At 42.8% G+C, this 25502-nt stretch overlaps 1 protein-coding gene across 4 annotated transcripts in view; it reads right to left on the reverse strand.

The window, feature by feature from the left end:
• CEP55 (centrosomal protein 55) overlaps positions 1-25502 on the reverse strand; it is a 127726-nt gene that overhangs the window by 20639 nt on the left and 81585 nt on the right. For 2 of the 4 annotated variants that reach the window (XM_029609897.1, XM_029609898.1), the window contains exons 7-9: positions 21958-22029; positions 10527-10652; positions 52-2861 (exon numbers count right to left, since the gene is read on the reverse strand). In XM_029609897.1, coding sequence (XP_029465757.1) covers positions 2661-2861; positions 10527-10652; positions 21958-22029 — 399 coding nt within the window. In that variant the 3' untranslated portion in view covers positions 52-2660. Of the gene's footprint in view, positions 1-51; positions 2862-2955; positions 3064-10526; positions 10653-21957; positions 22030-25502 lie in introns of those variants that run through there. The other 2 variants (XM_029609899.1, XM_029609900.1) reach the window with 2 other exon arrangements.

Consider the following 25502-nt stretch of genomic DNA (forward strand, 5'->3'; position numbering starts at 1 on the left):
ATAATTCAAATAGATGAGCAATGTTATTTCTTCAATTATAAAAAGATCCCACAAAGTTTAAAGATTTTATTAATCTTTTACAGGTTTGTCCAAAAGTAGAAAATCTTCACAATCAGCAAGAAAACATTTCATATATACATATTAAAAAACCCTTCAGTTTACAAAAAAGCCTTTAAACAAAATTAGATTTTAAAAAGGTAAACCTAGTACCCAAATAAATCTATAGATAAAAAGATGGTCCCAGATCGCCACCTGTTGACTGGTTGGAATTCTGGAACACCAAAGTGTAAACAAATCTGGAGTGTACTTTTAAAAACAAATCCAGATTATGTTTAAAATGTTTTCAACTTGCTTGTTATAGATGATCCAGAGGAAACATTTTCATGCCCCAGTAATCACTAATTATGCTTAATTTAAACTAGGTGCGTTTTGTCCCACAGAAATATCATTCTGTTTTTGTTGCCTTTGCATGGTAAGAATTTAGAAGGAAACTAGCAAAAATTAATCTCCTCCTTAGCCATCAATATTCTCTTTCCGTTTGTCGACCTTAGAGAGAACAGCAGTGCAACAGGTCAATTCAGTAGTTTCGCACTATACAAAGTGCCAAGAGCGCTTTTGCCTCTGCAGGTATGGGATTATAGGTCAATAATCTTCAGGAAAATATGAAAAAAAAAAAAAGAATGAATTTGTTCCTTTTTATTAAAGCAGGTCACACTGCCTGTCAGATGCTTTTTTTTTTCCTTCATCATTCTGTAGTACATGTGCCCTGTCATTGTAACAGTGCTTCTGAACATCTTCCCTTGCGGTGGCTCTTCAGCTCTTTGTGCTGAAGTTATGCATGACAGTTTGGTGGCTATACATGAGTAGCAACAAAGATGCCCCTGATTTACTTGGATTCATAAGAGTGGCTGGCACTCAGAAAGAGACACTTTCAAACAAGAATAAAGTGAAAAATCAAATGAAATGCATAATGTTAATAAAGTGGTACTAGCTGATTACAATTTAGTTAGTGCTGAAAATGAAAATTCACTTTTTCACACAGAATACTATTTAATTCAGAGAAGCAATAAATGCTCAAGGTTTTCATAAGCTATTTGGCCACTCCAACCACTATGAATCTAATTTGACTGGCATGATACTGTAAAACTCTTTAGAGGTATCATCCACATAAGTGATGAATAAAATACAGCAAAAACAGCTGAAGACTGAATGCTGGCAGAGGTGGGAGGAGGAAGAGATGTTTTCACCCTCGGCAATCTCTGCCGCTTTCCCTCCCCTAAATGGTATGCTCCATGTGGATCAAGGAACCCTCGGCAGTCCCAGACCAGGAAAGAAAAAGCTCTACAGAGGCATACCCTCAGTACTACTCAGTCACTAGGATCCAAAAATGAAATTTTAAAAGCATTTGGAAATGTATTTAAAAAAAAAAAAAAAAAAAGCAAAAAAACCCAACAAAAAAAAAACCTGTCCACGTTCCTTCCCAAGATAAAATGGATAGCAAAGGGTTTCTTGTAAGCCACCAGCCTGCTAGCAAAGGTTAGCCAGATAAACCTGTTTAGGTAACTTTGCTTGGATATACAGCTATGTCAGAATTAGCCAAATAAGTTTATCCTTCCTAAAGTTAGCTGGCTATGTTAGCTAGATAGCACTGAAAATGGTCATTTGTCCACCCTGGAATGTTCCCACTCTACCCCCTAAGCTAGCCAGGTAACTGTTTATCTGGCTAGCCTGGGGCTGGGCAGTGAGGTGGGATTTTCAAATCACACTGTTTATCCAGTTAAGTCTGAATTTAGCTAAACAAATGGGCTGAAAAGGGACTCTGTTTTCAATTTGACAAGCAGGGGCCGCTATTAAAAAACACAGAGTACCAATCAAAAGCTGCATCTCCACAGATTTAAAAAAATCTGAATATATTTACAGTTGCAAAGATTCCAGTGTTTTGGTTCTGGCAAGAACCTCCATTGTGGCATTTTAGAAATGTAAATATATTCAGATTTTTAATCCGTGGAGATGCTGCTGCTTATTGGGAGGCTGCAGTATACATCCTCCAATGCACATGCAGGGACAATACTGCTTTTTTTTTTTTTTGCTTTGCATTTCATGAGATTGGTTTTGGATAATGGTAGCTAGTTTTAAGCATTTCTGGAGTTTTTGAGCCCTATTAACAATAAATATTTAACTATCAATAGCATTACATAATGCTTCACTTTCAAGGATGCCTTGATAAAGATTCCTTTGAACTCGTAATACTATACTGTAATGTGTTTTTTTCTTACAAAGGTATTTGAGAGCCTTGGTGATAATCAAAAGTAAAGGTGCATATCTTAGATGGCAAACAATTGTAAAAATATAATAAAATAAAACAAAACAGGAGAATAAACAGACAACTGGGGCATAAGACAATAGATTCAAATGTTAGGCAAGTTCATTTGACCAACTTAGCAACAGTCGCTGCTTTAACGAGTGTTCCCCAACTGCAGGAGGCACAATTCAAAAAAGTTAAAAAAAAAAAAATATTGGTACTGCTGCATTAAAGATATAAAATGCACAAACACGGATGTCAAAAATTAAAAATTGAGTCAAAGTACATCAGTACTGGCCTGAAGAGCTGAAAACCTGAATATTGACTTGGGGTACATCAGTCCATGTTTTTCTGAAGTTTAATCTGTACAGTAATCAAGATGAGCCAGTAACTCTCTGTGTTGACTTGTAGGATATTGTGCTTTGCATCTCGGGCACTCCAAGAAGCTTTCATTCAATAGATTGGAACATTTTGGTGATAAGACTTGATCACGCACTATCAACTTGTCTTCAAACTCAACTGGAAGATTGTTTGATGGTTCTGTGTAATGGGAATGTTTCTGGAAAAACGAAACAGCACAATCTTGCATTGTCTGATGCAGGAATTGAAGAGTTTTACAATCAAATTGAAAAAGGGTACTGGAGCACACTTACAGCATGAGAAGCATTTTAATGCGCAATGTATAATAAATATTTTTTCTGAATCTGCCTTGTCATTTGTAGAAGATATCCAAATGTTTCTATTGTTGCATTTGGTGAATTCTTGGAAAGAAAAGGAATAGGTGAGGAGGCTAATTTATCACTAACACCCAAGTGTATAAACAAAAACACCTAACCATAATATAAAATATTTAACAGGGCATTATGGGGTGAAGTTAAGAATAATTCTTTAACCAAAGTACAATGTTCAAATATCTAGTACATAATAATTGTGGGCTGTGGGGAAGATAGGAAAGAAAATGATAGCTTTAAGCAATATAACCGGCTGAAGCCCAGATTCAGTCCCTGATATCTTGATCAGTTAACGCTTGCCTTAAAGCAGCAGTACTACACATATTTTGTGATAGTTTAATGGGTAGTAAATCCACAGAAAATCATTCAAGTCCCCTTTCACCTTTCTGATTCCTGTATTTTTCATGAAGAGATCCAAGTGAAGGTTTTTGATCACTCCCTACCTAACCATTCCCTGCAGTGCAAGCAAACAATGCTTGTGTTGATCCTTATTTGAAACCTAGACAAGCATGGAACAGATACAGTACAGAGACAACAGGAATTGAACAGAGATGGCCATGCCAAAGGTACTAGATTAAAAAATAGTGAAAAGTGAAAAGAAAAGCAATGCACTAGAACAAAAAAGGAAAGATGTATAACTCCAATAGAAAGTAATGCATCAATGCAACAGGTAAATTAGTATTTGAAGACTAGTACTGCTGCTTTAAACAAGTTTCAAGTTATTGTCAACATGGTTATCTATATAATTGCATCCATTGTCTGGTTATTCAGATTTCAATTACAACAAATTGAATCCTTGGGCAATTGGCTACAACTTCACAGAAATTATATACATTGTGTTTTTCAATATTCAATTAAGCATTTGTAGCAAAAACTTAAATTACTATATACATGGCATACAAAAATTTGCTTACCTGTAAACAGGGTTCTCCACAGACTGCAGAATGAATTAGCTGTTATGCACAGATGTTGTGTGACAGTGCTGACATGTACTCATCTCTCAAGAGTTCAGTAAAGGCTTCACTAAGTACGCACAAAAATTCCCACACATGTGCTGCCTCATGAGCTCAGTCTCTTCCAGAGCTTATGCTTTCGTAAGGCAGTTGACTTTCCAGGGGAGGTGGGGCGGGTATCAGGCATGGCTAATTTAGCTTGCTGTAGACAGCAAATCCTGTTTAAGCATGAATTAGCCATAATATACAAGGAGTCTGAAGCTGAGGAGAAAGTATTTAAATAGACAACTCCACCAGGGGTCCCACCACATAGAGAGTGGACTACTGGATGAACAGGTTGTGCACAATTGCTTATCTAAATTTACTATCCTCTCAGGTTGATAACCAAGTAGCAGCTTTGCATATATCTTCAATGGAAGTAGCCCAGAGATGAACCACTGAAGCTATCTTGCTCTCATTTAAGTCTTGACAGAGTGTAATTTGTAAGCACACTTAGCATATAAGTGTACGATACAGTCTGCTAGCCAACTGTACACAGTTTGTACAGCAACTGCCTTTCCCAATCTAGGACACACACAGTTGAGTAGCTTAACAACAGAATGAGTCCTCTCTAATATGCCAAGGCACTCTTACAGGTAAAAGAGCATACAGTCCATTTTTCTTTAGGTGTATGTGGACTTAGAAAGAACTAAGGTAGCACAAAGGCTTGATTGAAGTGGAATGCAGAAACTACTTTCTGAAGGAACTGGGGGCAAGTTTGCAGAACCACCTTATTTTGAAAGAACTGGAGTTATGGTAAATAAGAAGATCAGAACCTGCACTTCACTTAATCTTAAGCGGCTTGAAAAGATTTCATGAATTGAGCAAAAATAGATAGAGGTCCCAGAGCACTAAATTACTGAGTGGAGGTTTGGAATGCCACAATTCTTTCATGAATTTTGATACTAAAGGGTGTAGGGAAACTGAAGTCTCTTCAACCTGCTGGCATTACATCTTAAATGGCATCAATATGAACTTGGACTTAAAGAACCAAGGCTCGAGAACGAGCAAAAGAATAGATATTGAAGTAAGTCCCTTTGGCCACAAGGAAAACATTCAGCTGGCTGGTCCTATACCAAGATGAAAGCCTCTCATTTGAACCCGTACAATCTTCAGGCAGAAATCAGAACACCCTCCACTTCTTTGGGAAGGAACAAACACTATGGAACACTCAACATCCATGCTGTGAGGGCAGTGCTGATAAAGACTGCCGTCCTCTTGTGTAATAAGACACATTCCCAATGGAACCAAACTGAATTGACAGACAAGATATGGATACCAAACTTGCCAAGGCCAGGCTGAAGATTTATCCTCACTTTTTCTGAAAGGACCTTCTGGGCAATGTAACCCTCCTATGCGTGTACTCAAATTCCTCTAATCCTTGTGATAATGCTGAAAGAACTGATCCCACTGACTTCAGAGGCCCCACTGAAGACTAATCAGAGAAACTACATGCACCACAGCAGCTGTGTCTCTAAAAAGAAATGAGACAGATTTCACAGACACTCGGTTGGCCATAGAAGAGACTTTACCAGGCCCATCAAACACAAAGCGGAACATTTTTCTTCCTGAAGCAAATCTCTCCAGGCTCCTAAGAACTGAATTATTTGAGCCAAAACAAAGTGACCATGTCTTGACCAGTTCAACAGCATACAGCACCATCCTAAGCAACCATGGATATCTAAAGGCCAGTGGCACAGATTGAAACCACGGTGCCTGAAGGCATTGATGGACTGGCAGTACCAAGGATGCCAGGGGCATCTGCAGGCAGAGGCTCTGTGGCCCCAAAATGCCTCAGCGGTGCCCAAAGGAACCAATGACTGCCGGTGCCATAGACTGTTTCCCTCGGCTTAACTATATGTCCGAGGGAGTCCCTTGTCAACAGCCATGCATGCCAATAGCCTTGACAGCAAACCTAGCACTCATTAGCAGTAATGGAGCACGAAGCTGGGTGGGGCCTCCAATACTCCCCCAATTCTAGTGGATCAAGGCTGAGATAATTGGCATCCATGATGCCCGATAGCCATAGGCCAGTGATGGAACAGCAAGATGCCCCTCTGTGCCCCATCTGCACCCTACATAAAGGAGCCTTGAGGGCACCAGACCACTGCACCCAGATGCCTCTGTGTTCCATGGTGCCTCTGGTCGATGGCAACCCTGGAGCTCGACAGCACCAAGGTCGCCCAAGGCCCAAAACCGCTGTCGCCCGAGGGCTTCAGTGGCACTTGAGGGCTCTCAGGAGCCCTGGCAGTCAATGGCCTCGAGGGTGACCAGGGCACTCAATGGCAATCCCAGAGCCTCATTGATGGTGCTCAATATAGTTGAGAGCACTAACAAATGGTATTGCTGGCCAACATGCCCAATGGCCTCTATGGAGGCACGCATGCACCTCGATGGTATCGAGAGTGTCAATGGCAGCTCAGATAGCGCTTGACGGCAGTCTTGGTCCCCGATGCGGTCCAGACTGACACTAGACATCTGCCACCATTCCGTTGCATCGAAGCCCAAGGCGCTCAATGATGCTAAGGTTGATGCTGTTCCTCTGGTGCATCGAGACTGGTGCACCGTAAGCACCCACAGATGCTTACGGTACAGAAGGCACTGCCAGCGTGCTCGGCGCACACATGGCAGTTACGGCATCGAAGGCATTCACGCACCTCGATGGCATTGAGAGCACCCTGGGATCTCAAAAGCATTAAGGGTAACCATGGTGCTCAATGGCAGTCCTGACAGACTCGTCAGACCATTGGTGTACTGGCACAGATGTGCATGGGCAACAGTTACTGGACATGGCACTGAAGATGCAGCAGCAATGATGCTTGCCCAGGCTCCTGCTCACCCTCTTACCCAAGGAGACTGCATTGCCACCACAGGCAAACAGGAGGGAAGGCTACGTATTCCAGGGCTCCTGCCCGTGGAGACTAGTTCCTTTGAATGTGGGGAAGATGAGAATCCACATTCCCCTCACCCACAGGAACAGTGTGGTCCTCAATCTCTTCCATTGATACTGATTGATCAGTGAAATGACATGGAACCCTGCCCAGGCAGAATTCAGGCAAGTCTTCAGGCTCAGTGTCCTACATAGACCTCCCAAGAACTTCCCTATGTCTGTCCTCAGACACAGATACTAAACTGCAGGTGCAGTATTTAATAAGGAATAGTATTAGACTGCCAGGATGCATAGCGACTTAAGGCTCACCATGCAGCTGGCAGACAGTGGAAAGAGAAAATAAAACTACCATAAGGAAGGGAAAGAAAAATAGCTGCAGCTGTAGAAAAAAATCAATTACAAAAACCAAAATCAATTACAAAAACCAGTTAACCGTTAACCATTCCATCCTCATAAATCAACTCTCAACCATTGGTATAACAGGTACGGCTCTTGCCTGGTTCAAAACTTTCCTCATCAACAGAGGCTACAAAGTGAAAATCCACAACAAAGAATATCCCCGCCATAACTCTCCTGTAGGAGTCCCACAGGGATCCGCCTTATCACCCACCCTCTTCAACATTTACCTCCTTCCGCTGTGCCAGCTTCTAACGTATCTAGAACTCAAACACTTTCTCTACGCAGATGATGTCCAGATAGTGATCCCGATCAAAGATTCCTTCTCCAAAACCCTCGAATATTGGGAATCCTGCCTCCAAAAAATCAATTACCTTCTTGCCAGCCTAAACCTTGTATTAAATACTGCCAAAATCGAACTCCTGCTTATCTCCCCAGAAATCAGCAACACCGTCAATACTCTTCCAGCCTACCCACTCTCCACCCAAGTGAGAGACCTAGGAGTTATAATAGACAACAGGATGAATTTGAAAGCATTCGTCAACCGTACAACCAAGGTCTGTTTCTACAAACACCAAGTGTTGAAAAGAATAAAACCTCTGTTCCATCTTCATGATTTCCGAACGATACTACAAGCAATAATCTTCTCTAAACTAGATTATTGCAATGCTATCCTACTAGGCCTTCCATCCTCGTACATGAAACCTCTACAGATGGTCCAAAATGCAGCAGCAAGAATTCTTACCAATACTAGGAGAAGAGACCACATATCACCCATCCTAAAAAGCTTACATTGGCTCCCCATCTACTACAGAATCATCTTCAAGTCCATCACCATTATATATAAAACCTTCCACCATCTTACCACACTCGACCTACAATTCCCGTTCCCCCAACATATCGCCTCTAGACCGACCAGAGCAGCATACAGAGGATCCCTCCAGGTATCTCACACCAAATCCACACGGCATATAACTTTTAGAGAACGGGCCTTCTCAACAGCGGGACCTTCACTCTGGAACTCCATCCCACCAAATCTCCGGCAGGAGCCTTGCCTCCCTACATTCCGAAAAAGACTTAAGACGTGACTTTTTAAACAAGCTTTTCCGGACCTATCCTAAAATGCCGCCTCTCCAATTTCAAGAATGCAGCCACACCAGTTATCTGTAAATAACTCTACATGATGTTAAAATCACTTCTGTATCTCTCTCTTATCCCAGTTTGATCTTCCTTGTTTTTTGTAACTGCTATTTCTTCTGCACCAGTTCAGTTCCACTGTATTTTGCACCCCCTGTTCAACTGTAAACCGGCATGATGTGATTGCTTCATGAATGCCGGTATATAAAAACCTTAAATAAATAAATAAATAAAAGAGAGCAAAGCTGAATATAGTGACCACACAGCTCCGCGTAAAAAAAACAAAACAAAAGACAGCGATGTGTGTACACACACACACACACACATAATATATATGTATACATTCATACACACAGCACCTCAGTACCTGGTGACCAGTTCCCAAACCATTCCCTGTAGGCAAGAAATACCAATACTGTGTTCAGAATATATTTGTTGTATGCTGATAATCTGCTCACTAATTGCTCCATGTAATTTCATTGTCCTTTGCTGCCCTTCTTACCATCAGGGATTTCTTCCTTCTTCCTCCATTCCTCCATCTCCTCTTCCATTTTGTCAGGCTACTTAGTTGGCATCTTAGACCAAATTAACTGTTCAGCTGCTTAGTTTCACCAAGCTTCCCACAAAGCAAGAGAACTCTCGACCATAGCAAATTGTTTATGGCACATATCAACAAATACTGAGCTTAGGACATTCTCAGGGACTAAGATGAATATGTCACAGTAATCAGAACCATCTGTGCCATCCAACAAGATAGGTTTACAATTTGCTGAAAGTTTTTGGCCTATCAGCATAATTTAGCCTAGATTCTCTCTCTGTATTATAATTTCAGTGTTTTCTCACTTATAAAGTTAATCCTTTCAGACCTGTAAGGGTGGGCTTGGGGTTTGGCCCAGCAGGTCACTTTTTATATTTTGAGTGGGGGGCTGCTAATTAGGTTGACAGGCCTGCACAATAAAAAGAAAATGCTCACTACTTAACCAATTATATTCAAAATAATAGCAGGTTAAGTTTAAGTTATCTGGCTAACTTAACAGGATAACTTTAAACACCGATGACATTCAAAATATGGCTAGCTAGGTTAAATTATCCAGCTAAACGTAGACTTCACTATTTGGGGATACTTAGTGGAACATTTATCCTGCTAATATCCAGGATACCTTTTTAGCTAACATTAGCCGGATAAGTTACCTAATTCAAGACTTTCCCCTCTGATTTTTTTTAAAATCTGTTAATTGTTGGATTCATGGAACATCCCCTTGTTTTACTGTTATTTGAAAGGGAAAATAACTGTCCTTTATTTATTCATTTCACTTCATTAATGATTTCATAAGCTACCATGTCTCCTTTCAGCCGTCTTTTGCAAGCTGAAGAGCCCTAACCAGTGTAGCCTCTCATGATAGGGAAACTGTTAAAACCCCTTTGCACATTTTCTAATTCAGATATGGAGATGGAGTGACTAGAACGGCACATGGTACTCATGGGGTGGTGGCTTGATACAGAGGGAGTATATTTTCCATTTCTTTTCAGATCATTCATAACATTCTATTTGCTTTTTGACCGCCACCGCAAATTTTTTTAAACTGAAAAAAAAAAAAACAACTGTTTGAAGGGCGGCAAGGTAGCAGCAAGAATAGAAGCAACAAGGCAGTACAAGGGGATTAAGGACAAGAACTGAAAAGTTTTTAAGAGAAAGACTGGGACGTGTCCATGCAGTAGCTTGAATGAAGACAGAGTAAAGCCTTTATTGAGCCGAGGAAAGTTCATGTCGGTGTTGTCCGATGACATTACCTGCGCATTATAGCTAATTCATGCCTGCTTGTCGACAGAGAATAAGTTCTATGATGCTTGTGGGCAGCTTCTAAACCTCTGGCCTCAAAACAATTCCAAGGATACTAAAAATACAACCAAGAGACCTTCAAATTTTTTGTTATGGTTTTTAACTTTAGCAAGAAATATGGAAGCAAGTATACAGTCATAGGTTACTATATTGTGCAGCTGCATGTACTCAGCTCTCACAGAAAATAATTAAAAATTACTGAAGGTCTTAAAGCTGTCAAACGCTTCTGTGAACTTACCATTGACTCTAGACGTGTTATCTGTTCTCTTGCCTTGCGCAGCTCCTTCAGAACTTTATACAACTGGTGCTGCACATTCTGGCGATCAAGCTTCTCATTCTCAAAATCAGAAGCACACATCATGATCTGCCCATTCCAAAAAAAAAAAAAAAAAAGACACCTTCAATAAACCAGAATTGCTTACCTGTAACAGGTGTTCTCCGAGATCAGCAGGATGTTAGTCTTCACTCATGGGTGACATCAGATAGAGCCCCGATGTGAAAACATATGTCAAAGTTTCTAGAACTTTGACTAGGCACACTGTGCATGCCAAGTATGCCCTACACCATGTGTCCACGCGAGGTCCCTTTTCAGTCTCGTAACATAGAATTACGATTAAAATAAAAACAGGAGAAACCCAACTCTGCAGGGTGTCAGGCGAGTTTTGTGAGGACTAACATACTGCTGTCCCTGGAGAACACCTGTTACAGGTAAGCAACTCTGCTTTCTCTGAGGACAAGCAGGATGATAGGCCTCACACATGGGTGAATCCCTAGCTAGAAACACCTAAGCAGGTGCCAATGGGCAAACACTAGTGCTGTTGGTAACAGAGGGCAGAGACAGCCTGAACCAAAAGAAGGGGCCCTAGGTTGGGAGAGTTGGGTTCTACACCTCAAACAGGTTCTGAGGGACAGAATGGCCGAACTTACTGTTGCATCGCCCATCCCTATCCAGACAGTAATGGGATGTGAATGTGTAGAGAGAACTCCATGTCTCAGTCTTGCAGATCTCCATGGGAACTGCTGGAAAGTGGGCCACCGAAGCTGCCATAGCTCTGACAGAATGAGCCTTGACATGACCCCCCCGAGACGCAGTCCCACCTGGGCATAACAGAAGGAGATACAATCCGTTAGCGAATTGGATAGTGTGTTGGCAACGCCCAACCTATTCCTATCAAAAGAAATAAGAAGTTTGGTGGATTGTATGGGCTTCCATTCGCTCTAGACAGAAGGCTATGGCCCACTTGCAGTCCAAACTGTACAGTGCTCGTTTGCCTTGGTGGAAATGGGGCCTGGGAAAGAATATTGGCAGGACAATTGACTAGTTAAGATGAAATCCTATCACCACCTTAGGGTGCATATGCAAGACCACTCTGTGATGATAGAACTTAGTATAAGGTGGATAAGGCACTAAGGCCTGGAGCTTGCTGACTCTGCATGCTGAAATGACCACCACCAAAAATATGACCTTCCAGGTCTGATACTTCAGGTCACATATGCGCAGTGGCACAAAAGGAGCTTTTAACTGGTAACACGTTGAGGTCCCAAGACACAGCAGGCGGCCTTAGGGAGGCTTCAACTGAAGCAGGCCCCACATGAAATATACAACTATAGGCTGTACAGAGATGGGCGTACCGTCTACACCTTGGTGGTAAGTGCCATTTGCACTAAGATTAACTAAGTTGCTTTTCAAGCCAGTCTCCAACAGGTGTAGAAGGTAATCAAGTAGTTTTTGTGTGGGGCAGGAGAATGGATCTAGGGCCTTCTATTCACACCACACAGAAAAATCTTTTCCACTTCGGTCCATAGGACTTTCTAGTGGAAGGCTTTCTGGAAGCCACCAGGACTCGAGACATCTTCAAAGATCAAGCGGCTGCAGAATCGACCTCTCAACATCCAAGCTGTAAGTGACAGGGCCTGGACGTTGGGATGCCACAGCCGGCCCTGATTTTGCATGATGAGATCTGGGGAAGTCCCCAGACTGATCGGTTTCCGGATGGACAACTTCTGCAGGAGCGGAAACCAGACCCACCTCAGCCAATGAAGATCATAGTCCCCCTGACCTCGCAAAGCTTCAAGAGTCTTCGCCACTAAGGGAATTAGAGAATATGCATACAGAAGACCCTTGCCCAATGAAGGGCAAGGGCATCCGAAGCTGATTTACTGTCTGACCTGTACAGGGATCAAAACAGAGGCACCTTCCTGTTGCAGGGGGATGCTAACAGATCTATGTCTGGACTCCCCCAAAAGGGGAATATATGATTTGCTACCCCCTGGTCCAGGGGCCACTTGTGAGGTCTGAAGACTTGACTCAGCCTGTCCACTTCAATGTTCCCCGTCCCAGCCAGGTACAAGGCCCTGAGCACTATCCCTTGGGACAGGACCTAACAACTAGATCTGGACCACTTCCTGACTCAGGAGGTATGGCCACATGCCTCCCTGTTTGACTACATACCACATAGCTACCTGGTTGTTGGTCTGGATCAGGACAACTTTGTTGGCAGTTGATTTCTGAAAGCTCATAGTGCATACAGGATCTCCCAAAGCTCCAGGAAGTTGATCTGACAAGCACGTTCCTGAGTGGACCAAAGACCCTGGGTGCTGAGCCCATCTACATGAGATCTCCACCACAGGGTAGCTGCATCTGTGGTTAGAACAATTTGAGGGGGGGGGGGGGGGGAGGGACTCCAAAATGAGATCCCCTGTTCCAGATTGGAAAGTACCCACCACCAGGACAATGAATCCCTGAGAAATGGGGTGATTCAGATGAAGTCCTGGAGACTCCGCGTGGCCTGGCACCAGTGACCTCAGGGTCCACTGGGCTTCTCACATGTTGTAAACATGCCAGGGGAGTAACATGGACTGTTGTGGCCATATGGCCCAACAGCCTCAACATGTGCCAGGTTATCTGCTGGCTCTGGTGAATTTCTGCCATCATGGTCGCCATAGCGATGGCCCTCTGGCAGGGCAGAAAGGCCTTGGCCTGAAGCGTGTCTAGCAGTGCCCCTATGAAGTCCAATTGAGGTGACGGGCTGAGATGGGACTTTGGGTAGATGAGAACAAACTCAAGTGACTAATATCCAAATAATCAAGCGCATGGACCTGTTGGCCCCTGCCTAAGATGTGCTCTTGGACCAGCCAATCGTCCAGATACAGGAAGACATGCACCCCCAGTCTGTGGAGGTGCGCCACCATCATGGCCAAACATTTTGTAAAGACCCATAGGGCAGACGCAAACCTAAACAGCAACACACTGTACTGGAAGTGCTTTGTTCCCACCACAAATCGGAGATACTTCCTGTGATTGGGGAAGATCTCTATGAGTGTATGCATCCTTTAGGTCGAGGGAGCAAAAGCCAGTCCCCTTTTTGCAAGGGTGGGGGGGGGGGGGGGGGGAGATCAAGGTGCCTAGGGAAACGCTCTTGAACTTCTCTTTTTGGAAACTTGTTCAAGGCACTTAGGTCTGGAATGGGACAGAGTCTTCCTGTTCTCTTTGGAATCAAGAAGTACCTGGAGTAGAATCCCTGCTCTCTTTGCCCTGGTGGTACAGGCTCGACCGCTAAGAGGGAGGAGAGCTCCAAATGCACTACAGCCCCCAATGTGGGCACGGAGGGTAATTTGGCAAGACACCCAATAGATTTAATTGGTACTCCTGACAAATGGACAGAACCCACTGGTCTGAGGTTACACTGGGTCACTGGTTCACAAAGAACTGCAGCCTGCTCCCAACTGGAAGGTCCATTATTTTGGGTATGGGCACATGGCTTATGCTCCCAGTGGCCCAGTCAAAACCCCATCCCTGAAGTTGACTGAGGAGCCGGCTGGGGCTTAGGAGCTCTCTGCTGCCTGGAATGGCCGCGTGAGCTCTGATAGTGCTGACAGGATAGAGGAGGCATAAGATTGTACTTCCTTTGGCAAAAGACAGACTTCCTGGGCCTTGGTCTCAACAGCCTCCTGGCTGAGGAGGACAGATCCAGAGTATTAGTGTTGTTGGAGGGTTTCATGGTTGACCTGAAGCTGAGCCACAGCATCCCTCATCCTATCTCCGAAGAGATTCTCTCCAGTGCACAACACATCAGTAAATATTTCCTGTACCTCCAGTTGGAAATTGGAGTCCTGCAGCCATGAAATTCTGCAGGCGCCGATTCTCGCTGCAACATCTCTCGATGCCATCTCGAAATCATAGGTTGCACAGACCTCGTGTTTTCTGCACCAGCAACATGAGGGAATATTGCTATTGAAACAGCTGTTCAGCCACCTCCTACACCTACTTCTAGATGTCCCGCGAGTACTAGCTCATGTAGAGCTGGTAGGTGGCGATGCAGGCAATAATTATGGTGACTTGAACACCTTCCTCCCTAAAGCATCCATCGCTCTGTGGTCCTTCCCTGGGGGGACAGAGGAATAGGTCCAAGAGCATTTGGCTCTTTTGCAAGCAGATTTGACCACAACTGATTGGTGAGGCAGCTGGCGTGTATCGAATCCAGCCACCTTTTGGACTAGGTAGACCACATCCACCTTTTTTTTTTTTTTTTTTAAATTCTTCGTGTCAATACGCAATAGCTGTAAGCCATCTCAGCGACAGTATTAACTCAGTAATTTTTTTTTTTTTAATCAAATATGAACCCCCATTTCATACAGACAACCATATTCAGTCACATTAGAGTGCTGCCCGTATCCTTTGTCTAATATCAATGGAATTTTAAAGGAGAAATAAAACATTTTCTCCCTTACATAGCAAGCAACACCTTTGACCACAAATCATAGTATTCCACCTCTTAGTAGCAGCTTCCGTTTTATTTCCAACTGTGCATTCTGTTGCATCAGATTTTTCCATTGAACAAAGATTGGGGCTTCTTCCAGCCGCTAGCACAGCAACACATATTTTAGCCAAGAGGAGAGCCACAGCAACAAATTTCCTCCCTCCCTGAGATAAAATAGATCTGCCCTCCCAAAGACAGTAAAAAATCAATTGTCCCAGACCAAGGAACCTCAGCCCAGTATCTGGTCAATAAAAACAGTGACCTTATTCCAAAAGGTCTGTAGCTTTTGACACTTTGTGAACATGTGATAGAAACTATCAGAGAGTGTTTTACACTTCAAAGATAGAGTCCCACAGCTTCATTTTCACTCCCAGAACCTGAGATATACAAGCTCTACAAAGAATTTTAAATTGAATCTCCCTCATACTAGCCAAGACATGATGACGACCTAGATTAACAAAGGCCTGAAGCAGTAGCTCATCCTGAATTGTGACTCCCAGGTCCTCACACTCAACACCGCTAAGCACGAAATTTGTGGAGCAGGCAAGTTATTGACAGATTGTCTTGACCACAGAGCAATTTTATTAAAATTTAGCTGGTGTTTCCAAAAAGCTTTCCTCTTCAGTCGGCACAATCTGGGAAACGTCACCAGTAATGACGAGCTTGCAAATATGCAAAAAATTGTTCTCTTTATATGCCAGTCCGCCTGCATTTGTTCAAACAAGAAGCTTCTGAATCAATCAAGGTGAGCCAAATTATGGAGCCCTTTCTTAGACCACCCCTGAAAATTGAATTACCCAAGCCAGACAAAAAAATCCAAATTCCCAGTCCAAATCAGAAAGGGTGATACCGAAGATCTTCAACTTATGGACCCTCTCCACCAAGACCGTGCCTTTCTTATTGCTACAAGCCAAAACACAGAAACTTTGTGAGGATAATTTAGTTGAACACAGATGCAACAATGTTGCCTGGGGAATTGGGAGATGTAGAGGGGCTGATGGCAGATTGGACATCAAACTTAGGATGATTTGATACCCATTCCTGTACTTAAAGACATGCAATGTTATAAATTCTTAAAACCGGCAAGGTCACACCACCATGCTTCCTATCCAATCTTATAATGCACCCGTGCTCTATTATATCATACAAAAGTGCTCAACATTGAGTGGAAAAATGTAATACTCTTCATCTTAAGCCGTATAAGGAGCATTTATAATAGGTAAAGAATCATCTTCACTAGAGCACATCTGCCCGTTACTGAGAAGGGAAGGGCCTTCCAGAGATGCAACAGGTCATTAATCTTTTGGATGCTGGCTGCAATGTTGAGTTTGTAAAGTTAGTCAACAGTATGAGCCACCTGAATGTATGTGCTTGATATGCAATGATATGGCCTCTCATGACTACTATGGCATATATTCTCGGTCTTCCAAGTGCAGCGTGCGCCAAGAGTCAATTAACTGCAGCTCCTGTGATACAAATCCAACTCCCAAATCAACTTGTTTTTTCTTAGGATTCTTCAATGGTTTGCAGTTCACCAAGGGGTTATCAACCACACTGAAGTCATCACCCATAACATCATATTCCTCCGACACTTTAGCAACCAAAGTAGAGAAAAAGCTATGAGAACAAACGTTTGGTGCATATGCGTTAAGCAACACCATTTTCATCCCCCCTCCTGCAAGCTCCTCACTACCAGGACAAAAACAAGCATTGGGGTTGGTTACCCATTTTTCTTTCTCAAAACATTTTTATCAAAATGACCACTCCCCGCTGGCGAGAACTGAAAGAGGAAAAGAAACGATGGCCATCCCATTCATGCTGTAATTTTTGATGTTCACCATTCTCCAGGTGAGTCTCCTGAAGGAAGGCAACATATGCACACCATGTTTCCTCAAATCCGAAAGAAGGTTTTTCCTTTTAATGGGGGAGTGCAACCCATCAATGTTTACAAAAGAGAAAATGTTAGACATGAAATACACCCTTAGCATAAACCTCTGCAGATTCATAAGCTTTGTACAAGACCACCCGCAGCCTAGATCCTCCCCCCACTCAAAAAGATTGCAGAGGACATCCAGCACTCTAGTTGGCAACATTCCAGGTTTATTCAACCTCAACATATATACAAACCCACACAACCACACGCATTTCCCCCTCCCCCCATCAAACCCCCATCCGCCTTCTTGTTAACAGGAGGCACTGTGAGGGGGTGTTCCCATATCCTCAGCAGCAACTCCTTAAGGATCTCTTGTACTGGGACTGTCCTAATCTCCTTAGGAGGCTCCATGAACTAGAGAATATCAAGCATTTTGTGCCTGGCATCCTCCTTTGTCAAAAGCTGAAAAGGGTTGGCCTCCACCATTACCCTCACAAACCCTGAGAAGGTTAAGTCCTCAGGCGGAGATTTCTTCGCTCATCTGGAGGAGAAGGATCTGACAGGAGACCAGAGTCCTCAGAAGAGAATGCCATTGGATCATCCCTCCCCCCCAAGGTCATAGGGATCCTCATCCTCACTGTATGCTACAGGAGATGAGCCCTAGATATTCAGCCTATGTCCAGAGGTACAAGCACTGGTAGAACTGGATGGAGGGGCTGCAGGTCTCTGTGTCTGCCGGCTTTAGCGGAGCTTCTTCCTCAGATGAACCACCACCATATTGGTAGGGAGAGGCCTTTGTGCCCCACCAGGTACTGATGCTGCCCTGGGAACAGACGCCAGTGGATCGGTAAGGCACCGATGAGCACATTGAGCTTCTCCAGAAGCAGTATGAGGAAGGGTGGCATAGGCTCCAGTGCTGCAAGACCAAAGCCCTGCAGCGCCTGCTCCACCGCCGCTGATGCCAACACAGACTGGGAGGAAGGAGAGGTGACCAGATCTTCCTCAGATCTACAAAGTGGGGGGAGGGGGGAAAATCAGCAACTGGCACCAGGACAGGTGAAGACCTTCGCAGACCTGGGCACTGAGAGAGGAATGGCGTTCCTTGCCATAGGGCCACTTTGGGGGCATCAAGGCAAAAGCTAGTGCATCCCCATGCCCAGCACCTTGCAGCAACAGGGACTGGTGCCTATGCTTCTTAGGCTTCTCTCAATGCTCGACTTAGTTTTTACCCCATGCTGAGGTCAAAGCTGACAAACCTGGCGTCTTTGGCACGGAGAAGATAGATAATGATCAGTCTCCGGCGCCCCTATCCACCAGTGACAGACGGAAGCAACAGTCCTGCCAATGTCTATGGCATGGTGTCCATTGGTGCGGCTCCAAGGTCCTTAGATGCAGATGGCTTGGACTGTCAACTTGAAGAGCTGATCCATCTTGTCAAGTCAAAGCTGATGTCCCTTTGGGGTCCTCTGGGCGCACAAGAGGCAACTCTGGATGTCATGCGATGCCCCAAGCAGAAGATGCACTCCGCATGACGATCAGTGATAGACATAGTCCTTGGGCACGGGGTGGGGGGGAGCACTGGCAAAAAAAACGGACGTGGCCATGATGGGGGCGAAACAAAATGGCTGAAAGTCAAAAGTGATGGCAGCGGTTGGCGATGGTCAGTGGGCACGAAGGCACTGCCACTCTAGGAGGAACTGACCACGAAAGAGAACTTACCTGAAATGCCGAATTCCCTGACAGGGGACACTACAGGAAGGCACAGAGAGGGACCTGGTAATGGAAAACATGCTAAAAAAAAATGCAAACAAAAGTTTTTCAAAAGGCGAAAAGCAAAAGTTTTGAGCTCAGTCACCCCGCGAGGCTCACAGCTCCATGGAAAAATGAGAGACTGAAGAGAGACCCTGCGTGGATGCATGGTACAGGGCATGCTAGGCATCCTCAGTGTGACGAGAAAGTTCTAGAAATTTTGACATAAGTTTTCTGCATTGGGGTTCCATCTGATGATGTTGTCACCATATGTGAGGACTACCATCCTGTTTGTCCTTGGAGAAACGAAGAATTGCCACAAAAGGAAACGAACAGTATTGCAAATAGTTAAACATGATTCCTAGCCATTTTAGCAAGTTTACTGAAAGTGTTGGACAGGCTTTAAAAGAAGAATGAATTATTACATTCATATAGGTAGTGTGACAAATGGTTGGGATACACACTTGTGGAAAGTGTAAGTTATCCAATTTTACTTTTCTTTTGCATTTCCAGTTTGCCCAAGTTAAAACCAGAAGAGGTCATATCTAAAGCTCATAATTTAGTGTTTTCCTTAAAAGGTGCCAAAACAATTCTGGGCAGAATACCATTTAAGGAATATTTAGGATCACGATTCTACTACATCAATTACCACTGCTGAGTCGCAAGTACCTGGCCATTAGGGAAAGGGGACCCTTTCACTCCAAAAACGTCAAAAGAAGGCTCGTGCGCTGGGACAGTGTGGTATATTGAATGTACAGGTTAGTAGAGAGATGAAATTACATTAGAGGTGATGTTAAGTAAAAGTTGCACTATCATTTTTGAATACTTGCATCAGTATTCCACTAGATTTTAAAGAAGCCCTTAAATTGTTAAAACATTAAAAAAAAAAAAAAAAAATACTACCTCTTCCTTCTCACTTAAGGGTGGTGCTCTTGCTGTCACTATGCATATTTACTAGGCTCATAGGCCAAAACATATGCACATCTTTCAAGTATTCCATTGTAGATATCCTGAAAAGCAGACCTGTTGGTGGCTTATGAGGATCAGTGTTAAGGTTTTGGTCAATGTTCCTTATTTTGGATAAATAAAACCAGTTATTTTTAATAACTTGTGGTTGCATTAAGGGCAGTTTAATTCAACTTTTATATCTATGCTGAGGGTTTTGTGCAATTCATTTAGTAGTATGCAAAGTTATGTAAGATACATTATATAAAAATTGTTTAATGCAATGCAGTCAACTCCATCACAACTAGTTACAGCAACCTGTCAACTTGACTGGCAGGTACCATCAACTTTTGGTGTACAAGTTCTGGTACAGCCATACAACCTGCCGCTACATCTAGCCTTCCTAACCAGAATGAAACACTCAGCTGACATTTACAGTCTCTCTCAACAGGACCTCATCCCATCTACACAAGCTGCTTTATAAGTTTCATTGCAGACTGCAACCACACCTCAGCTGATAACATACCATACACAGCATATCACCTAACCTACAGATTTCATGCAGAAGACAAACACTTAAAACATTAGAACCCTGTTCATTTGGTATTCTCAATGCTAATCTGTATTAGCAGTATAAAAACATCAAACAGAAACAAAACCCAGATCCCTGCTTCAAAGGGAAATCAGATTAATCAAACTGACAACCACGCTGCCTCTACATACATATTTACCACCTTCACATCAAATTGTCAATCACTTCATATATGAGACCTCTATGACCATCTGTTACCAATTAACATATGCCAACAAAATGCCAACCCAAAACACACTCCAACCACAAACAAAGCTCATGACATCAGATCAAAGCCAGAATACTTCAGACTGTCACTGTCACACTGATTAACCAACCCCCACAGAAGAAATTCATAATCTAGGGCTTTCCCACTAATGAGATAGTAAAAATTCCAACAGAAAACATTTTTGTGTTTGTCATTTCCCAAGCTGACACTTCCATCCGGAAAAGCAATGGTAACTGTGCAGCATCAAGAAACTTTTTTTTTTTTTTTTTTACATACAATTGTCTAGAAGGGCTCTCATCTAGAGCAGAAACACAAAGTGCCACCTAGGACTTGTACTCTATATGCCAGTGTTTCCCAGTGTACCATGGCAAAGTCACCACTACCTGATGCCTAGATCCAGACCTGGGCTCCGCTCTCAGCTCAACCATATAGGCACTCTTTTCTGCATGATCATGAATGGCAATGCCTCTTCTTCCTAGCTACAGCATGAGTCCAGGAGTATGGGAATCAATGGGCAGCATGCAGGGAACAGATGGCCAGGCCCCATTTGTTTGGTGCACACACAGCACCTCATTCCCCCCCCCCCCCCTACCCCTTTCTTATTTTGAGTCTTTCCAACCTCTGTCTTATCTCTGGGCTGAGAGACAGGGAATGCATGCACTGAGCATTACCTGCAACTCTGATTGCTGGGAGCAGCAACAATAGAAGAGCCATGGCAGCCACATGTGATAACCAATATAACTATCCAAGCTGGCTTCTCGCATCACATGACTTCTTCCTTCTCCCTTCTGCACTTGTACGTAGGAGCAGGTCCATTGTGACAAGTTCGATGTGTCTGCTCCCTCATTCTCTTCGTTTTAAACTTTGGAAGAGAGATTGATGGGGCTTTCGGTGCTTCCCTAGCTCTTCTTTCGACCATGTCTGTATTGCCTGCCAAAAGAGATTGGTGTGCCACACAGCATTTTTGTTAATGCAGGTGTGCCTTGGGCTGGAAAAGGTTGGGAAACACTGCTCCATGCCACCTTGATGCACCTTTGCCAACTGCTGACAGCTGTGCAAACAGTAACCAATATACTGTTTCTAAGTTATAGCTTGCTTAATTTTTGTGTTTATATGTCTCTCTCTCTCTGTCTTAATTTGGGTCTTTTGGCAGCCAGACTACTTTCACATCTTCTGGTCCATTCAAATGAACTGGGTATCTAGTCTGGCCAATCACAGGTTAGGGGGATAAAACGACTATTTTAGCACAACCCACAATTTCAGGAAACTCATTACATGTAAAAACCTAAAAACAACAAAAAAAAAAAGCACACACAAAACCCCACAGACTATTGAATTAAAAATATTAACCTTGCTAAATATATAAATATGCTCCCTGACAATAGCTTATTTCATAAGAAAATAAGATCTAAAAATCTACTTGACATTACAACCCCCCCCCAAAAAAAAAAAACATGCATTGTAAATTAAGTTGCCACAAATTTCAAAAAAAAGAAAAATGTATACATTTACAGTCGACATGGTAAACTCCATATAAAGTACCTGTTTCTCCAACATGGCAATCTTTTTGTGCTCTTCCTGCTGTTTTAGTAAGGATTTGTGAAGAATCTGAACCTACAATACACAGATATACATTAAATATAGAAGCATGGCCTACTTACCTCCAAGTTTTCTAAACACTGTGAATCAATATAGTACAAAGCAGGGAATGCTATTGAAGCAAGAAGCCATAAAATTAGCAGCAGCACGAGAGGCCGACAAGGAGTTAGAGGAAGGGGAGCGTAGTTCCTATTTCTTTCACAATTAAGCAACTTTCAAATTAAATTGCTAGCAAAGGGGGCCCTAGAAAATAGGGACCATATAGTGTGACTTGGAGAGTGGGATGGTGGGAAGGTGGTGTCAGGAGACACTAGAAGGTCCACATAGAAATAATGGAGCTTATTTTCCAGAATGTGTGCACCCTAAATGGATCTAGGAAAAAAAAGGCAATACTCATGATCAACTTTGTCACTGGATTTCTGAAAATTTGGTAGGGGATCAGATGAAAAACCAAAAAGTTATTAGATAATGAAACTGTGCACATATAGTCACAGAATACATGGATCCCCCCCAAAAAATAACCCTGCTATGATCCTCAAAGGTGTGGATCGGAAGTAAAACAAAGTTATTGGGAGATGACAATTGCACAATAAGTGGATGCAGAAAAATAAAACCTGTGGCCAACTCCTCTTGGCTCCCTTGACATGCCCTGAAAGTTTGGGGTCAACAGCACACCAAATGGGAAACATTAGTGAGAGAGACCCAGGGGGACTGCATAAGCTTCTCTTTTTTCAGAAGGTAGGCTAGAAAGAACATTATGGATTTCTCTAATGGCCTACCATCTGTATGAATAATTCCAGCTGCCTCCAACACTGGAGGTGGTCTATATTCCAAAACCTTAAGCTGACAAAAATGCATGCAGGTTACAACTAGCAATAATCTAAGAATCCATTAAATGTATGCAGAATGGCAATTGGTGCCAGTCTCATTACAGTGTGTTGGTAACCTGACTCAAAAGCTGGTGTAAGGAAAGTGGTTTTGGATACATTGGCGGCTGGGGCCATGCATGAAGCAACAAAAGATTATATGGTAAGGATTGCCGACAGTCGCTCAGCAGCGCATGGTTCGGAGAGAGGTATCTTTAAAGGATACTAATGATGCATTAGAATTAGGGCATCCCGACAGTGAGGTTCCAATAATTTGAAAAGTAGTCCAAGTGCCTGTAACTAAAAACTCACCTGAGCTAAAAAATTCTAACTTATCCCTATCAATTATAAAGCAGAATGAAAATACAAACAAAAAACAAACTTTGAAATGTTTGTATGCTAATGCCAGGAGTCTAAGAAGTAAGATGGGAGAATTAGAATGTATAGCAGTGAATGATGACATACACTTAATTGGCATCTCAGAGACATGGTGGAAAGAGGATAACCAATGGGACAGTGCTATACCGGGGTACAAATTATATCGCAATGACAGAGAGGAGCACTCGGGAGGAGGTGTGGCGCTTTATGTCCGGGACAGCATAGAGTCCAACAGGATAAACATCCTGCATGAGACTAAATACAAAATTGAATCTTTATGGGTAGAAATCCCTTGTGTGTTGGGGAAATCTATAGTGATAGGGGTATACTACCGTCCACCTGGTCAAGATGGTGAGATGGACAGTGAAATGCTAAGAGAAATTAGGGAAGCTAACCAAATTGGTAGTGCGGTAATAATGGGAGACTTCAATTACCCCAATATTGACTGGGTAAATGTATCATCAGGACACGCTAGAGAGATAACGTTCCTGGATGGAATAAATGATAGCTTTATGGAGCAATTGGTTCAGGAACCGACGAGAGAGGGAGCAATTTTAGATCTAATTCTCAGTGGAGCACAGGACTTGGTGAGAGAGGTAACGGTGGTGGGGCCGCTTGGCAATAGTGATCATAATATGATCAAATTTGATTTAATGACTGGAAGAGGAACAGTGTGCAAATCCAAGGCTCTCGTGCTAAACTTTCAAAAGGGAAACTTTGATAAAATGAGAAAAATTGTTAGAAAAAAAACTGAAAAGAGCAGCTACAAAAGTAAAAAATGTCCAAGAGGCGTGGTCATTGTTAAAAAATACCATTCTAGAAGCACAGTCCAGATGTATTCCACACATTAAGAAAGGTGGAAAGAAGGCAAAATGATTACCGGCATGGTTAAAAGGGGAGGTGAAAGAAGCTATTTTAGCCAAAAGATCTTCATTCAAAAATTGGAAGAAGGATCCAACAGAAGAAAATAGGATAAAGCATAAACATTGGCAAGTTAAATGTAAGACATTGATAAGACAGGCTAAGAGAGAATTTGAAAAGAAGTTGGCTGTAGAGGCAAAAACTCACAGTAAAAACTTTAAATATATCCGAAGCAGAAAGCCTGTGAGGGAATCAGTTGGACCATTAGATGATCGAGGGGTTAAAGGGGCACTTAGAGAAGATAAGGCCATCGCGGAAAGAATTTCTTTGCTTCGGTGTTTACTGAAGAGGATGTTTGGGAGGTACCCGTAATGGAGAAGGTTTTCATGGGTAATGATTCAGATGGACTGAATCAAATCACGGTGAACCTAGAAGATGTGGTAGGCCTGATTGACAAACTGAAGAGTAGTAAATCACCTGGACCGGATGGTATACACCCCAGAGTTCTGAAGGAACTAAAAAATGAAATTTCAGACCTATTAGTAAAAATTTGTAACTTATCATTAAAATCATCCATTGTACCTGAAGACTGGAGCTTAGCAAATGTAACCCCAATATTTAAAAAGGGCTCCATGGGCGATCTGGGAAACTACAGACCGGTTAGCCTGACTTCAGTGCCAGGAAAAATAGTGGAAAGTGTTCTAAATATCAAAATCACAGAACATATAGAAAGACATGGTTTAATGGAACAAAGTCAGCATGGCTTTACCCAGGGCAAGTATTGCCTCACAAATCTGCTTCACTTTTTTGAAGGAGTTAATAAACATGTGGATAAAGGTGAACCGGTAGATATAGTATACTTGGATTTTCAGAAGGCATTTGACAAAGTTCCTCATGAGAGGCTTCTAGGAAAAGTAAAAAGTCATGGGATAGGTGGCGATGTCCTTTCTTGGATTGCAAACTGGCTAAAAGACAGGAAACAGAGAGTAGGATTAAATGGACAATTTTCTCAGTGGAAGGGAGTGGACAGTGGAGTGCCTCAGGGATCTGTATTGGGACCCTTACTTTTCAATATATTTATAAATGATCTGGAAAGAAATACGACGAGTGAGATAATCAAATTTGCAGATGACACAAATTTGTTCAGAGTAGTTAAATCACAAGCAGATTGTGATAAATTGCAGGAAGACCTTGTGAGACTGGAAAATTGGGCATCCAAATGGCAGATGAAATTTAATGTGGATAAGTGCAAGGTGATGCATACAGGGAAAAATAACCCATGCTATAATTACACAATGTTGGGTTCCATATTAGGTGCTACAACCCAAGAAAGAGATCTAGGTGTCATAGTGGATAACACATTGAAATCCTCGGTTCAGTGTG

Source organism: Rhinatrema bivittatum, chromosome 7 (genome assembly GCF_901001135.1).
Source record: "Rhinatrema bivittatum chromosome 7, aRhiBiv1.1, whole genome shotgun sequence".
Taxonomy (NCBI): Eukaryota; Metazoa; Chordata; class Amphibia; order Gymnophiona; family Rhinatrematidae; genus Rhinatrema; species Rhinatrema bivittatum.